The sequence below is a fragment of the Hemibagrus wyckioides genome, linkage group LG18 (genome assembly GCF_019097595.1).
Source record: "Hemibagrus wyckioides isolate EC202008001 linkage group LG18, SWU_Hwy_1.0, whole genome shotgun sequence".
NCBI lineage: Eukaryota > Metazoa > Chordata > Actinopteri > Siluriformes > Bagridae > Hemibagrus > Hemibagrus wyckioides.
In genome coordinates, this window is record NC_080727.1 from 5,614,438 (window position 1) to 5,632,651 (window position 18,214).

Below are 18,214 nucleotides of genomic sequence, written 5' to 3' on the forward strand. Positions count from 1 at the left end.
TATCATCATAAATATTCATTTGGATTCTTACTGCTGGAAATCCACACTGGAAAAAAGAATCCATAGATCAGCATATATATGTGTGTATTATAGATATACCTTTAAATTAAGCGCAGTATTTCCAGTTAAGTGAAATATATAGCTTTTGCATAAGGTTAGAGCGTACAGGGTAATACTAAATATTTTTGCCCTTCATTTCCAAGAATTATTATTTATTTATTTATTTTGGTGTAAAACCATAGGCATAGTCATAGTGGCTGAATTCTGGCAAAATAAATAAATAAATAAATAAATAAATAAAATTCTGTACCTATAAAATACCTTGATACTTTTATATGATTTATTTATTTTTATTTATTATTATTATTATTATTATTATTATTATTATTATTATTATTATTATTAAACATAAAAAATGTAGTCAAGAATTCTTTATAAATTCTATAGCAAATATACATTTTATTTTTAGCATTATTTTATCTTACACACACACACACTGTATATCTAAAATTTTCATATTTGGAATTTATTAGGTATATTTTGGAAAAAATATACATATCTGTACATCATACCTGATTCAAATGAATGAATGAATGAATGAATGAATGAATGAATCAAATGAATGAATGAATGAATCAATCAATCAAATTAATGAATTAATGAATTAATGAATGAATCAAATGAATGAATGAATGAATCAAATAAATGAATCAAAAGAATGAGTGAATCAAATGAATGAATCAAATGACTGAATGAATCAAATGAATGAATGATTGAAATCAGCACAAATCCTGGAACAGTCCTGAATGTAGTATTTTTTCCATAATATCTTCGGAGTGCCTTTCTCCTTCATGGGCTGATCTTACGAATGTTTCTCACTCTCAAAGTGACGTTCCCTGACAGTCCTCGTCTGATCAGTTCTTGTTGAAGCTGTCAAAAAAGAGTGAATCATTGATAGAAAACATTAGAAAACTTCATCAGACATGAGATATTTCCTTAAACTTTTTTTTTTTTTACTGTAATCACTGCAAAATATCTAGAAAATAAATCTGATATACTTATAGTTATATTATATTTTTTACTTACTTGCATCAACACCAGTTCCTTAATCTGAGATTCCTGCATGTTTCCTTTAACTTTAATTTTCATTTGCAGTCCTATCACAGCACCTGTGGTACAGTAAATGTACCGTATTACAGTCAGCTCAATCGCACAGTGTGTAACACATACAGTTTTTGCACAATATGCATTGCTTCATGCAAAAAAATCATACAAAATAATCATTTTGATATCTGATATCTGTATTTGGAAATATATTTGGACACACCGTTCATTGTTATTGATTATTAACAGATTACTTTACAATTTTCTTTACTTGGAAGTTAAATCTACTACAAAGATTTAGATATTTAGCTTTAAGAACATGCTTTGCTTACCTGGAGTGGATGCTGCAAGACAAAAAAGACGACATAGCATTTATATGAACATGTGGAACTCCTCTCAGTGTAAATCATTTTGTAACAGGTTTAGATATTCAGCTGTGACTGCAGTCAGAAGATTAATGGAAACATTCGTACATATAATTAAAAATGCTTTTAATTCTTATTAGCACAGAGAAAAGACTTGAACTCACTACTGTAGCAAAGGAACGGGAAGCTGGCTAAGCAGTTTTCATCGATCCATTTGCCAGTAGAACCCATTACGGTGCAGTGTTGATTTCCAAACTGATCAAACGAGTACAAGCCGTTATCAGGTTCTGCTATAACATGTGGTTGATTCTCTTTTCTCCAGTACGTAAAAGTCGAGTTGCTCTGATCTGACCATAACCGGTTCCTGTAGAGACCGATCCACACATCATAGCCCTGTGTGATGCTCAGTATCTCCTGAAGCTCACTCTCATTCCTCACACTGGCCAGGTCTGTGTGATTTGCTCTGCAAAAACTCTGTGCTTCTTCCCAAGTCATTCTTTCAGAAATCCATACATATGTGTTGTTGGTACCTGAGGTAGTGAAGCCGTGTAATAGTCACATTTTAATGGAAAGGGGGAAAGGGATTGATCGTAAAATAATGGTCAGATAATCAAATACAGATAACCTCAGCATACGAATTTATTTAATTCTGGTGGTGACTGCTTTACGAAATAATGTAAATGCAGATAATCCGTTCCAGCCACCCAGAAATATTACCAATATTATCAATTTCCAAGGGTCCTCACAGGAAGTCGTGCCACCAAGCTTGGGCTAAAAATAGAACAGACCACCCATGCCACCAATCTGTCAACACAAAAACGTGCGCAACTTTTTGAAAAAGCTTAAGAAATTCGTAAAATTCATAAACTCTCTTCGGTTGGTTAAGCTTGGCTTTCCACTGACGGAAACAAGTTTTGAATGGCTTCCGGACGTACACGCAACTTAGCCGGCATTCGGATCGATTCGGGTCATTCGTTTGCCAAAAATGCTTTGTGTGCCAAAGCATGAATTTCTTGCAAAATTTCAATTCATAAGGTGAAAATTCGTAATGGAGCGTATTCACATGCCGAGGTTCCACTGTACATGATTCAAACGCTGATCACAAAAGAAGAGCTTTATATCTTAATGTCCATGTACTCTTCTTTTAAAATATTGTGCTTCAGGCATCTTCAATTACATCAGTAAATATCTAAGCCCGTTTTTTTTTAAATAGGAATTTTACTTTTTATGGTAATTTTCTTTTAGTCTGCCTACTGAGAAACATTTTTGGCCTATTTTAACTATCTGATCAGATATAATCAAATGGATTAAAAGAAATAAGTGAAGAACAAAGTGTTAGGTACCAAATATTTTTTTCTGCACTTACCATTATAGCACACAAATCCCAGTCTCTGTGTACACTGCTGATCAAACCATTCCCCTGTGTAGTACATTGAAACACAAAGTTCTTTTCCATTATAGTTATTCGGTTCACGGTACCATCCTCTGAACTCTCGCTCGTCCTCCTTATAGAAAGCATCATCATCAAGAGACCATCTCCAGTCATCCAGAACATCATACAATCCAATCCAGGCTAAACCTGTGTAGCTGCCATTTACTGTGTTAAGGAGACTGTATATTTCTTCCATGTTATCAATGGTAGCCAGGTCTCTGTAAATCTCTCGACAGTATCTTTGTGCTTCAGTCCAGGTCTTATTCTCATTGACGAAGTGATAGTGGTGAGAGAACGATGGCATTGCTACAAAATGCAAAATTATTATTATTGTACATTTTAAAGGAAAATAATACAAGGTTTATAATAAAACAGAAATTTACTCACAACTGTAGCAAAAGAATGGAAAAGCCTGATCACAGTTTTCATCTGTCCATTTCCCAGATAATGTGAAAACTGCAGTACAGTATTCATTTCCTCCATAATTATCAGGTTGCCCTGGATACCAGTGGCTGAAAGAAGAGTTGCTCTTATCTGACCAAGACCTTGTATCATACAGGCCAATCCATACGCTGCCGCTATAATTATTATTATATAGTAATGTTTTAATATTCTGGTTCTCAGTCTTGTTTCTCACACTGGTCAGGTCTGTGTAATGCTCTCGGCAGTATCTCTGAGCTTCGGTCCAGTTCAGGTACTGATAAATAAGGATGTATCTCTCGCTGGCATTTTGCCTGTCTAAAATAGACTGTGTGATTTATAACAATTCTACAGTGCAAATAATTTTCCAAAGCATTTTAAGTGTAAGACGTTTGTTACTCACCATCAAAGCAAATGAATGGCATTGGGGTATAACAAGAAGCTCCCCACCATATTGCATCAAAACCTGAAAAGTATACACACAAACTATTTCCAAACCAATTCCTCTGTTTGTATATAAACCAGTTTCTAAAGTTTCTCTCTTCCTCCTTGTAAAAATGATCATCATCTAGAGACCATTTCCAGCTGTTCAGGTCATCATACAGTCCAATCCATGCTAAACCAGAATAGGTGCCATATACTGCATCAAGCAGTTTTTCCATGTCCTCCATGTTAGTAATGGTGGCCAGGTCAGTATAATTCCCTCTGCAGTATCTCTGGGCTTCAGTCCAGGTCTTGTTCTCAGAAACAAAGTGATACTGACGGGTGCATAATGATCCTGGGCAGAATTCTTTCGAAACAATTAACAGACAAGCGTAATTATAATTCTGGCAAACACTGAATGGATATGAGAAGCATGTTTTATTTAAAACAATAAAATTAAAAAGCAAACAGTTTCATTATATAATCATTTATAATTATAACTTCAATTTAAAAAAAGGCAGCAGAATCATTTGTATTATGATATTGTAACTGGTAATATTAAATTAATTTAGCTGGGGTATTCTTTAAAATGGTTTCCAAAATTATTGGAATAAATTTGTTATGCATATTTTCTGGAATTATTTTAGTTTATCTAACAAATGAATGTCTCTAGACTAACTAAATCACTGTTTCTCTCTCTCTCTCTCTGTGTGTGTGTGTGTGTGTTTATATTAAATCACAAAAGAATGCCGAAGACTAGTTATAATTGTATAGCTAATAACTAGTTATGTTTGTGCTAGCCCTACCTCTCTGGTAATTTCACAACTTGTAACTTTTCACCAAGAAAGATTACAATTAAATTAAATTAAATTAAATTAAATTAAATTAAATTAAATTAAATTAAATTAAATTAAATTAAATTAAATTAAATTAAATTAAATTAAATTAAAATCTGTGCCATTACATAATAATAATAATAATAATAATAAATAACAATAATAATAATAATAATAATAATAATAATAATAATAAACAACAACAACAATAATAATAATAATAATAATAATAATAAATTATTATTATTATTATTATTATTATTATTATTATTATTATTATTATTATTATTATTATTATTGGTTGGTATTAATTCCAAGTAAATCCCACAACGATTTATATTTTAATTGACAGGCCTTGACCTTCAAATGAATGACAGGTATTTCCTATTTTTCATGAATAAACATCTGATGGCAAACTGGCACATTATGTCTAACATTAAAGACACTTAGTGTAACTCACTGTTATAGCAGACAAAAGGGAATGAAGCTAAGCAGTCCTCATCTGTCCACTGCCCATAATCTCTAAGTGATAGAGCTGTGCAATGCTGATTGCCATGTTCCCAAAAAACATATAAACCATTGTCTGGTTGTTCTGGAATATATGGACTGGCTGGTCTCCAGTTTTCATAGGTAGACTCGTGCTGGTCTGACCAGAGTCTGGTCCTGTATAAGCCAATCCAAGCAGGAGAGCCACCTGTGAGGTTGAGGATTTTTTTATTATCTTCTTGATTCCTCACACTGGCCAGGTCTGTGTAATGCTGTCTGCAGTAATGCCGAGCTTCTGCCCAGGGCATGAACTGGGCAACCCAGATGTAACCATCTGTTACATTTCTTCCTGTAATAGAGGAATATCATGCTGAATAAAACTAAGTAAAATTTACACACTTCATTCTAGTTAAGATTTTGATATATTCTCACCATCATAGCAAACGAAATTTATATAATTGTTACAATCTCCATCAGACCATTTGCCGTCAGAGCGAATAAACACACACAGCTCTTTTCCGTTGTAGTTATCAGGTTCATGGTACCACCCAGTGTACATTTTCTCTCCTTCCTTATACAAACTATCATCATCCAAAGACCATCTCCAGCTGTCCGGATCATCATATAATCCAATCCAGGCCAAACCTGAGTAGCTCGTATTTACTGCATTAAGGAGCTTTTTCATTTCCTCCATGTTCTCAATGGTAGCCAGGTCAGTGTAATTCTCTCTGCAGTGCCTCTGTGCTTCAATCCAGGTCTTACTTTCATTTACAAAGTGGTATACACGGGGAGATGTTGCAGACATTGCTAGAAAAGAAAAAAAAAGAAAAAAATGGAAGTCTGTCCTTTTTGTCGGAAAATGCTACATTACATAGATGGTTTGCATTCATTGTGTGTGTTTAACACTCTAAAGCTTGGATATAAAATTGTTTAGAACAAGATTGAAATCTACTCACTTCTATAGCAGAGGAATGGAATAGATTGAATGCAGTTTTCATCTGTCCATTTCCCAGAATCGGCATTATTCAATGACACAGCAGCACAGTATTCATTCTGATCATAATTATCTGGTTGTCCAGGTTTCCAGTTGCTGAAAGCAGAGCTGCTTCTATCTGACCAAGCCCTGTTTCTGTACAGGCCGATCCATACAGCAGTATAATAACCGAAATAATTATGTAATAATGATCTGATCTTCTGGTTTTCAGTCTTGTTCCTCACAATAGTCAGATCCGTGTAATGTTCTCTGCAGTATCTCTGAGCTTCGGTCCAGTTCATGTACTGATTAAGCACGACATATCTTTCACTGGTATTTACCCGCCCTAATAAAGAAAGTTTACACAACTTACAGTACAATAAACTGTTCTTTTGAAACTTTTGAATGAGAAATACACATATCTGCAATACTCACCATCAAAGCAAATGAATGGAAGCACCTCAGAGCATTGATTCTCCTGCCATACACCACTAAACCCCACAAAGATAGTACACAGTCTGGTTTCATACCAGTTCCCTGGTTTATGTATAAACCAGTTTCTAAAGCTTGTCTTTCCCTCCTGGTAGAAAGCATCATCATGATCCAGGGACCATTTCCAGCTGTTCAGATCATCATATAGTCCAAGCCAGACTGGGTTGTAGTTTCTGATGTCTACTGTTTTAATAAGAGCCAGCTCTTCTTCAGCATTATCAATCCTGGCTAAGTCAACATAATTCTCTCTGCAGTATCTCTGCGCTTCGGCCCAAGTTTTATTCTCGTTAATGAAGTGATATTGACGAGAGAGACAGAAACCAGTAGCGCAAAACCCTGTTTAGGACACATTTGAGATTATAGTAAGACAAGCTTAGTACATTAACCACAGGTGAAGGTTTATCTAGGATAAAGTTTATTCTTCTTATTATTATTCTCATTATTATAAAATATATTCATACAGTATACTATATGTCACCATATACTCTATATACTTTATGAAAACTTTAATACAATTATTGAATCTAAATCATCATCATTAATTCTCCAAGAGAAATTGTTTGAGTTAATGACGTTGTATTATAATACACTCGTATGTTTCGATCACTGACCTAAAAGCAGCAAAAGATGAAACATGGATCTGGAAAAATACAAAAAAAAATGGTTAACAGAAATGTCAGAGATTTATGTAGTTATAATACGTAATGCATGCCTTATAAATAGTGTATAAGGAGCTGGTGTGATTTCATGACTTTTATGAATGGATGGCATGTGACTGTTACATGGGAAATGTACTGTAGATGTACACCGATCAGGCATAACATTATGACCACTGACAGGTGAAGTGAATAACTCTGATGATCTCCTCATCATGGCACCTGTTAGTGGGTGGGATATATTAGGCAGCAAGTGAACATTTTGTCCTCAAAGTTGATGTGTTAGAAGCAGAAAAAATGGACAAGCGTAAAGATTTGAGCGAGTTTGACAAGGGCCAAATTGTGATGGCTAAATGACTGGATCAGAGCATCTCCAAAACTGCAGCTCTTGTGGGATGTTCCCGGTCTGCGGTGGTCAGTATCTACTAAAAGTGGTCCAAGAAGGAACAGTGGTGAACCGGTGACAGGGTCATGGGCGGCCAAGGCTCACTGATGCACGTGGGGAGCGAAGGCTGGTCCGTGTGATCCGATCCAACAGACGAGCTACTGTTGCTCAAATTGCTGAAGAAGTTAATGCTGGTTCTGATCGAAAGGTGTCAGAATACACAGTGCAGGACGGGTCAGGGCTGTTTTGGCAGCAAAAGGGGGGACCAACACAATATTAGGCAGGTGGTCATAATGTTATGCCTGATCAGTGTATGTCAAAATAATTAAAAAAGAAGAGCAACAAGAATAAACATATTGTCAGATTACAGTATTCTTATTATTGTACTTAATCTAGCTATTAATATTTTAAAAAATTACATTACAGCTAGTCTGTGGGTTATTATGCTTGCAATATAATACAGAAAAAATCATTCTACTGTCTGTTGCCTGTCAGTACAGCAAATCTGAAAGCCTAGTTCCTATGAAACGCGAGTAAAGGTATTGATAAACATGGCAACAATGCATGCTTTGCCTTAAAAAAGTAGACTCTTTAGTCTTATTAATAAAAATGTTACAATTTTATTATTTTACCTTATAGTTTTTTGCCCTTGAGTCATCTCTTCTTTCCTCTCCACCAATCGGTAGCGTTGCCCTAATAAAAATGATAATGTATCCTGAGCAAGCCTGGATACTTTTCTTAGGACATGGGAGGGATTAGGTGTGAGCTGGATGAACTGGTTCTTCATTTCAGCACCATTAACATCACAATGAAGGTGTCAAATGAAGATGATCATCAAAGTATAAAATATCTGATGCTTCAAAAACGACTGGAGGTTTCCGTGGAACTGAGGTTATTTTTTAAGAAAAAAAACTGACTAAAAGTTTGAAACATTTCCATTAAAAAAATTATTTTTAGGCATCCCTGGAAACATATTTTATGACAGAATTAGAGAGGTTTGAAGAAAGTAGTCTAGGATGTCTGGTATTTAACAGAACAATTGCAATAATGTGAAATAATGGAGAATAAATTTCCCCATTATTTCTATTTCAGGTAAAACTAAGATTAGTAATTCCTAACAGCTTGTTTTTTTTAAATTATAGTTTACTGTTGTTTTGCTATTCAAGTCGTAATATAAGACACCAACAGAATCCGTAATACGACACACGTACAACTAACCAAAAAGTAAACGAATAATAGCAAAACAAATACCTGCACTGCATTAAAACTGAGGATTCATCGTCAAAGTGCTACGTACAGACATGGCTAAAGCTTGATCAGAATCTGAACAAGAGAAAAATAAAGGTCGATTACAACAAACAAGAAACACAGACCTAGAAGACTGGATAAAAAAGGATACCCAGGCTTTGAATTACATGAAATAAGCCTGAAAAAACAGAGGGTACAAACACTAAAGGGGGTGAAATGTGAGCCAAGTGAATACAATAAGTGCAGTGAACTTCTGAAGTACTTACCTGGTTTAGATGCTTATTCAAGTAACTTATTGACTAAAACAAATAGTTTATGGTGCTGGATCTCAGGAAGTATGACTTCTGTATACACCAATGAAAATGCGTTAGAAATATATTTAGAATTAACTAACCTACCTACTGGGAGGGAACCTGGAATGTAGAAATGATTATGTGTGGGCAATATAAGACACCAGGCATAACATTATGACCACCTGCCTAATATTGGTGTTGGTCCCCCTTTTGCTGCCGAAACAGCCCTGACTCGTCACCACGCTTTCTCAAAATGCACAACTCTATTTGCTAATTTAGACCAAGCCACAGTATGTTGTACTTTTTCTATCAAAGCCTTATATCCAAGATCATTCAGTTGCTATGGCTGCCATCTCTAGTAACCTCACTGATTAGTTAATAGCAAGACCTCCGTGTCACCGAAAGATATGACACAGTTGAACCACTTTCTCTCAGGAGCGCTAACCAGGTCATTGGCACCCGACACTGAAGTGATGGAGTTTATTTCGAAAGATGTGCTTGACTCATGCTCTTTTTTTTCTTATCCTTCTTGCAAGGTCTTTGGTGGGAACAGCCTATGCTGCCTGGTCACCTTGGGCTAGTGCTAGCTCCTCTTCTCACTCTATCTTATTGTTTTCTGAAGTGTTTGTGAGAGGTGAGCCTAGATATGATTAGAAAAAAAAGGCTCTCAGTGTCTGCCGGGCCTAAAGGGAGAACCTGAAGTACTATGGAGAGTACTTGAAACACAGAATTCTCTTCTTTCTTGCTTCTTGGATGGGTTACATTGACCTGTGAAGAGGGTTGTGTGTCTGTACACATGGGTGGAGGTTAGGTATAAAGAGAAAGGTTCTTCAAGCTGTGCTCAGGTCTAACATTTAAAAAATCATTACATTTATTTCATTACATTTTGTCATGTGAACTGGAATTGTTTGATTTAAAAGAGCCTTATACAATTGATTCAACACACACACACACACACAAAATAGATATAAGTTAAAGAAGTATGTTTTGATGTAATTAAATGAGGCTCTTTTCACATTATTCTATTTCTTCTCATTTCACATTCAGGTCATTTTTGAAATCATTTTAGCCTAAGGAGATCCTGCATGTTTTTTTTATCATTATTTCATTAACATTATTTCACAAGCCTATAAGTTTAATCAGGTCGGGAATATAAAACTGTCAGGGTTCTCTGTGTGGAGGCGGATGCCAGCGCAGATGATTTATTAATAAGTGGACCACAATGGAAACAAACAATAAGAAGACAATAAGGAATATGAAGATGAACTGGGAAAGTGTATAGAGCACATACACTATATTGCCAAAAGTTTTGGGACGCTTCTTCAAATAATTGAATTCAGGTGTTGTTTTTCAGGGGTTGGGCTCGGCCCTTTAGTTCCAGTGAAAGGAACTCTTACTGCTTCAGCTTCATACCAAGATATTTCGGACAATTTCATGCTCCCAACTTTGTGGGAACAGTTTGGGGATGTTCCAACACGACTGCACACCAGTGCACAAAACAAGGTCCATAAAGATATGGATGAATGAGTTTGGTGTGGAGGAACTTGACTAGCCTGCACAGAGTCCTGACCTCAGCCCGATAGAACACCTTTGGGATGTATTAATTTGGAGACTGAGAACCAGGCCAAAACATGGAACATCTGCCTTTACGTGCACATGAATTTAATATAGAGTTGGCTCTCACTTTACAGCTATAACAGCTTCAACTCTTCTGGGAAGGCTTTCCACAAGGTTTAGGAGTGTGTTTATGGGAACATTTGACCATTCCTCTAGAAGCGCATTTGTGAGGTCAGGCACTGATGTTGGACTAGAAGGCCTGGCTCACAGTCTCCACTCTAATTCATCCCAGAGGGTTGAGGTCAGGACTCTGTGAAGTTCCTCCACACCAAACTCACTCATCCATGTCTTTACGGACCTTGCTTTGTGCACTGGTGTGCAGTCATGTTGGAACAGGAAGGGGTCATCCCCAAACTGTTCCCACAAAGTTGGGAGCATGAAATTGTCCAAAATGTCTTGGTATGAAGCTGAAGCAGTAAGAGTTCCTTTCACTGGAACTAAAGGGCCGAGCCCAACCCCTGAAAAACAACACCTGAATTCAATGATTTGGAGGGGTGTCCCAAAACTTATGGCAATATAGTGTAGGTGAAAATGACAAAATACGAGAGCACAAATGTCATGTGCAGGGGTTGCTATAGAAGAAAATATAGAAATAATTATGTAGAAGAAGGTTTGAATCTTGAGTATATTTTCGACAAATAAAAAAGACATCTATTAAAAAGGTGGGCAATTCAAATTTGGTCCCTGAAGATTATTTTCCAATTTAATTTAATTAACAAAATGAACATTTGACCAGTGGTGCATACATCATTTCACACAACGGTATTTAAAATATAAAACCTCCAAGGTTTTTAATTTTTCACATTTTTAGTCGCATGCAAGTCAATGTGTTAATCTTAAATAAAAACATAACTAATCCACATTTATTTCCTTAATCATTCTTAGCAATGCTTCTGTTTTATACAGCCATAATATTAAACCATCTGCCTAATATTGTGTAGGCCCCACTTGTGCCCCCAAAAACAGCCAGACCCATCGAGGCATGAACCTCATTTATTACACCATATTAAATATGGAAGCTTGTTCAAAATGAAAATCCCACTAAACAAGATTCATCCGATTTTAATAAACATCAATCACAGCTGACTTTGGAAATAATCATGACGTTTTTACAAAGTTGGTTCCACATAAGTAGTCACTTAGAGAAATGCACTGCTGAACTTTTCTTGCTATTAGTCTCAGGGCAGATGGCAACCGGAGCAGGACCCAGATGGTTCTTGCTAGCTCATATGCCTTGATACAGAAAAAAAAAGAAAGAAAAGGTTTAGTAGTGCAAACAAAATACCAGACAATATTTGAAACATATAATAAATATCCATGGCAAAAAAATATGATACATATTTTTGTGGTATTGTCTGTTATCTCTGTTGTTTTACATTTATCGCAGATTTATATAAGTAATAAAAGATTAAAAAATAAATAAAAGGTATTATTAAACATACGTTTTAAAAGGTGTTGCATGAAAACATTTATTTATTTATTTATTTTTCTTAAAGTCTAATGGCTTCTTCCTGAATTCAAACCAAAAGGCATGAAATTACTGAGTCCTGCTATCTGGGTCAAAGCATTTTTCTTACAGGTAATCAAACACTCATAGTCAAGGCACATGGCTGTAATCAAAAGAAACACTTTTTGCCCATTCTGTAGTGTTAGTAAATGTAACACAACTGCACATTTGTGTTGTATCTTGAATCTTGACTCAAGCGTACGTTGGTCTGCTGAATCATTATTTATAGTGGAAAATAAAACCCAGAAATACATGGCTCAGAACTGCAAAAGTTAGTATACAATTATATCACTAAAGACAATCAGGACAAGACATATTATAAAATAAATAAATAAAATAGCTGCAGGTGTTAGTAATCAGAGGAAGTGTAACAGTGAGACACTGATGACGCTCCATGAGACATTAGCTTGAAGAACACACAGGGTTTTGCATTAATAAAAATTTAGGTTATTATACAGGAAATTACTGCAGTAGTTAATGATGAATTTTTACATATGTATAAACAATGATTCAGCAGATTCCGAAGATTTTGTCACATACGTTACAATTGAGAATAAGAAATAAGAAAAAAGAAATAAAATATTGGTGAGAATGGGGGAAAAGTGTTGTACAAAATGTGCAGTTGTGTTACATTTACTAACATTACAGAATACAAAATGTGTATGTGTTGCATTTTACTAATAGTAAAAAGTTCAGAGTGACAGAGTCTTTATGGAGTCCTAAGCCATCTCTACAATGGACATGTCCGCCATGTATTAAGGAGTCTGTATGCCTAAGTCGCACAACCAATTGCACAACGAAGTAGTAAGAATAGCTTCATGCGAAATGTGACTACTTTGGAAGCTCCACATCCAGGTTAAGTGTGAGCTCATGAAGTAGGGCAACTACATCTACGCACTTTATGAAAAGGCCGCAAATCTTGACCTCTGTAGATGTTATTTTGCCACTTTAGTGCCACCTGGTGACAGTAACATTAACTCCGGAGTCATAATACGGAACTGCCCTGCGAGGAAAATAGCCCCCTGGTGCCACATATCCTCAATTATATGAGTGTCAGAGCCATCTGGAACACATAGTGACCATTTGGGGTAAAAGGATATCTCACATTTCACTGAGCAAAAGAGAGGCTGTTATGTGACTGACAAAATACACTTTACGAGCACACCAATAGACCTGGTTATTCAATCATTCAATCACGTAGCAGATGCACAATGCATAAATTCATGCAGGTAGAGGTCGTGTGATTTGGTTAATGCTTATATATTACGATGGAGATCTCGGTGACTTTGACGGTGGCAAGGTTATTGATGCCAGACTTTGAGTATTTTTAAAAATGGCTGATCTCCTGAGATGGTACTAGAGAAGGTTATATGGACTTTATACCAAGTGATCTGTGGTGCTGTGGGTGCAACAATGCTTGGTTAATGAGGAAAATGGCCAGCACCATGGGCACAACCTGGGTCAGCAATTCAGGCTTTTGGTGTAGTGTGGAAAATGTTATCTTGTCACACACTGGGCCTCTTAATATCTGTTAGATCAAGCAAAACCACAAACTCCAACTCATAACATGCACTATTGCCTACAAACATATTGCCTTCACCAGACTCCACTTCCCGGTCCAAGTCACCACACACACTCTCAGCTTACCTTTTTATTACACCAAGCCTGTCCTTATTGGTGTATGCTATCCTGGTTTCTTTCCCTAGTTACCTGTTCTACCACTTGGGGCCTCCTGGTGGTCCAGCGGCAGGCTCCTGCACTCTCATTGCCGTGGCCCAGGTTTGATTCCCAGGCAGGGAGCTGAGAGTTAACTCTCAGTGCTGGTCCCAAGCCTGGGCAAAATGGGAGGGTTGTGTCAGGAAGGGCATTTAGCGTAAAACCTATGCCAAATCGATACATGTGGACCAAGTGATCTGCTGTGGTGACCCTGAACAGGGAGCACCCAAAATAACAACAACAACCTGTGCTCTCACCTAACCCAATTTATCCTGTTTGCTGACCGCCTGACCTGTACCTCTACCCCTTCCTTGACCCCTAAGTTTGCCTTACATTGTGGACTCCTGATACTTTATTAAAGCTGCCTTACTTGCACTTGTGTGTCTCAGTCTCCCTGTTGTGACTATATCAATTGAGCATGGTAAGATTATTAAGAGGTTATTTATCTTGTTTTGTTCATCCCTCTAACTCTAGATGCATATTTTCTTTTGCTAGTATTCCTTGCAGAAATTACAGGACTAATGTGGCAGGTCTTTTGAAAAAGGTCTCTTTATAGAACTGCAGCAAAGGATACCTGAATGAACCGGTTCTTCTCTAAAGAAATGCATATTATAGAATACATATTGATTCAGGTATAGATTTTATACTATATTATGCAGTACATAGCTGAGATGAAAAGAACTGATGTGAAATACAGCATTTAAAAGAGATCCATAATGACTAATGGGGTTTTTTTTTCACATTCTTGCTGATTTTCCAAGAAGTCTACCTTGAGACTTATGACAGCACTTTGTTCCAAGACAAATCTTGCGACTCATGTCAGTCGTGTTAATTGACGAGCCCCTGAAGCAGGGCTGAACAGCGAGATTATGGATGCTTATTTTCCCCTCCACTGCTTCACAAGTCTCCTCATGGCCACAGGGCCTTTTTCATTCACGTCAGCCATTACATTACAGCAGGACACTGCTAAATACCAATAATAACGCAACAGCACAGTGCATGTTCCGTAATAAATGATAAGCCGGGGTTTCTATAATATTATTATGCAGATTATTGATGTGTGACATTTGTGCAGCTGGTACACAGGAAATTGAATGCACTTTATGTAATTGTTAGGTGATTAATTAGAAATAAAGTATTGAATTATGGCCTGAATTTTGAAAGATTGAAGGTCTAAAAATATTGGAAAACATTCATTCAAGCCAAAGGGAAGAAACCATCACTTTAAGCCACCTTAGACATAATTAGCATCCTGTCAAAATGATCCTCCTGGCAATAACCATGCTAAAAATGAACAACATTGGCTGCCGAATATAATAACAACGATGTAAGGCAGCCAAGAAATGCTAGCTCAATATTTGCAAATAATCTCTATGATCTTTCCAAAAGCCAGATACCTTCGAACAGAGCCAGAATGCATGAGATAGGGTTTCATCAGAACCCATACATCAGTTCCTCCGGTGGGTTGAAGCTCCTCCTATATGATGCCAGCTTAGCATAACGTTCAGTTGTATAAACCGAAGCCTGACGTTAATGAAGAATTTATGAATCCTATGCAGACCTTTATTCCATAGCTCATCTCAGAGCGCTGTACCAAACTCATTATCCCATACTGTTTAAGTTGCCCAGAGGAAACAATAAAATGTGAAGAAAACATTAAAAATAAACCACAGGCTTGGTATCAGATGGGTGCTGGAGATGGTTATAAAGCAGGTTATCATATGGCAGATTATTATCAGAAAAAGAAATGAACTGTTTTCTCTTTTCTTTTCTTTTTCTGCTTTTAGTTTCTAATTTCCTTTTTCTTTCCTTTCCTTGTATCATTCCATTTCTTGGCTTTAAAACCTAAACTATATATTATTAACAATGTACTCATCATCCTCCAACTGACTTAATTACAATCCTGAAGATTTTATTATGCAAATAAATGTATGTCGCTTGGAAGAACAAGGACATTCAGCTCAATTTATTCCACATACAGTTGAAATTCTGGATTGAATTTCAGATCTTTTTTAAATCCTACACACAGTAAATTACCCATTTTTTTCAAGACAGCATATGCTCAAAAAGTTCCACACGATTGAATATTTACAGTCGTAATCCAAAGCTTGGATAAATTCGCCATGTAAAGATTATACTTAACTCTCGCTATCTTCCCACTATTCCGCAAAGTTAATTAGGCAGCATATGTGACAGGGGCTAATTAGCAGCAACTGACACGGCAGCTTAACTAAATCAAAATGAGCTCAGTCTCCACAAGCATGAATAACTTTCTATTTTTCAATCTGTGGAAACAGAGCGAAAACATTTAGACATGCTTAGCATCCCTTGCCACATTAAAATAAGCAGGCGACATTTCGAAGGACCTTATTTAAGTTAAAAATATATCCTAACTGAACCGTTTCATCTCATATGATCAGGTCTGGAAGTTTAAGTCTGGAAGCTCCTAATAGGCTTCTCTAATAGCTCCTCACTCCATATTCCTGCAAGGTCATATTAATGAGAAATCCTAGGTAGAAGTATTAGAGCAACAAGATTTGGACTCTTGTTTTCAAGAATGCAACGCAGGTATACAATGCAAATGCCCCGAGTTTGGATAGATGGCAAGCACAGTCATGTTAATGGCAGATATTAGCATGGAAAATATAGATGAGAAGGTGAGAGAGATGGATAGAAGCATTACTGCATTGTTTTCTTTAGGAAGAGATGAAGCCCGGGCTAATCCTGTGGCGTCGTGAGTAATGCAGTAGACTAATAGACCAGAATTGTTGATGTGAGATGTTTAAATTCATCTCTGTATATTGTGGTCTTTATTTAATATTTCTGTATAGAATTATCTGTAAATTAATAATAATGTATAGTGTCATCATTTTATGTCGGTACCTTTGAGGGTCATCAACCAAAATCCTTTTGTTTGTAAAAAGATATCTGGCCAATAAACCTGATTTTGATTAGAAAATAAATCATGGACGCCACTAAAGCTAATTGAATATTAATGTTCACATCACTCTAGGTGAAATTCCACTTCAACATTGACTTTTGTTACGTACCGGATATTTCCGTAGACATGTGTTCCAAGAAGTCAGTTTAACTGATCAGAAGAGATCTTCTAACAAATTTGCACTGGCTCTCTGAATTGTCCAATTGTTCTAATTTATTGTTCTTCCTTTGTTGCAACTAATCGCAGAAATTGCTTTCATACAATTCCGCAAAGAATTTTTTTTTCAACACTTTGACCAACTCTGGGGCTATTTTCTCCTTCTTTTTTGATTACGAACACTCCTCTTGTTTTTTCAAGGTTTTAGGTTTGAAAGGGGTCTTTTAGCTTTTGATCAGACAGAATTGAAACAAATGGCAGCATGAGGGATGAATGTGTGTGATGTTAGAGACTGTGTGAATTAAAAAAGAAACACCAGACTGAATGCTTAAAGAGAGTGAAATGTTGTGAGGAAGTTGGTGAAATGAAGTGTGAATAAGAATTCTTCACTAATAAGACAATAGGGAGGTTTTGTCAGTGGAAATAACCCTCTGTTTCCAATTTCCTGAGATATCAACCAGATTTATTGTCATTTATTACAAATACATAACACATCATTTGGACTATATATTTGAATTCTGTATTTTATGATTTTAAGCATAATGATTTCTCAATAGAAAATGGCACTTGAACCAATCAACAGAAGTTTTCAGCTCTCCAGGGTCAAACCAGATATCACCACAGCCCCCAGGTGATCCATCCATCCATCCATCCATCCATTTTCTATATTGCTTATCTTTTACAGGTCACTGGGGGCCTGGAGCCTGGAGCCTGTTACAGGGGACTCGGAGCACAAGGCAGGAGACATCCTGGACAGGGTGCCAACCCATTGAAAGACTCACATACCCATTCACACACAATGCACAATTTAGAGATGTCAGTCACTGTACAATGCAGGTCTTTGGACTGGGGAGAAATGTAGAAACCCTCAAAACACTGAGAGAAAACAGGGCGGAGGTGGGAATTGAACCCCCAGCACTTGAGAGGTGAGCCAAATGTGCTAAACACTAAGCCCAGGTGATCTCTTAACATACTATTTTTCAAGTATCTGGTTAACATCATGTGATGTATTTAGATGTGGTATCTCAGTGGTTAAGTTGTTAGATTACCAATCGGAAGGTTGGGAGTTTGAAGCCCAGTTCCACCCAGCTGCCACAGCTGGGCCCTTGAGGAAAGCCCTTAACCCTCAGCTGTATAAAATGTAAGTGGCTCTGGATAAGGGTG

The 18,214-nt window shown here is 36.6% G+C and overlaps 1 protein-coding gene across 1 annotated transcript; it reads right to left on the reverse strand.

Moving 5' to 3' along the window:
- Window positions 1-1,595: 1,595 nt before the first annotated feature.
- Window positions 1,596-17,798, reverse strand: LOC131369144 (C-type mannose receptor 2-like). Its single transcript, XM_058415608.1, has 10 exons — window positions 17,734-17,798; window positions 7,143-7,171; window positions 6,475-6,867; window positions 6,023-6,385; window positions 5,499-5,873; window positions 5,041-5,415; window positions 3,725-4,111; window positions 3,289-3,639; window positions 2,836-3,207; window positions 1,596-1,999 (listed from the first exon to the last, which is right to left on the reverse strand). The coding sequence occupies exons 1-10, from the start codon at window positions 17,796-17,798 to the stop codon at window positions 1,596-1,598; spliced, it is 3,114 nt and encodes a 1,037-aa protein (XP_058271591.1).
- Between the last annotated feature and the right edge of the window lie 416 nt (window positions 17,799-18,214).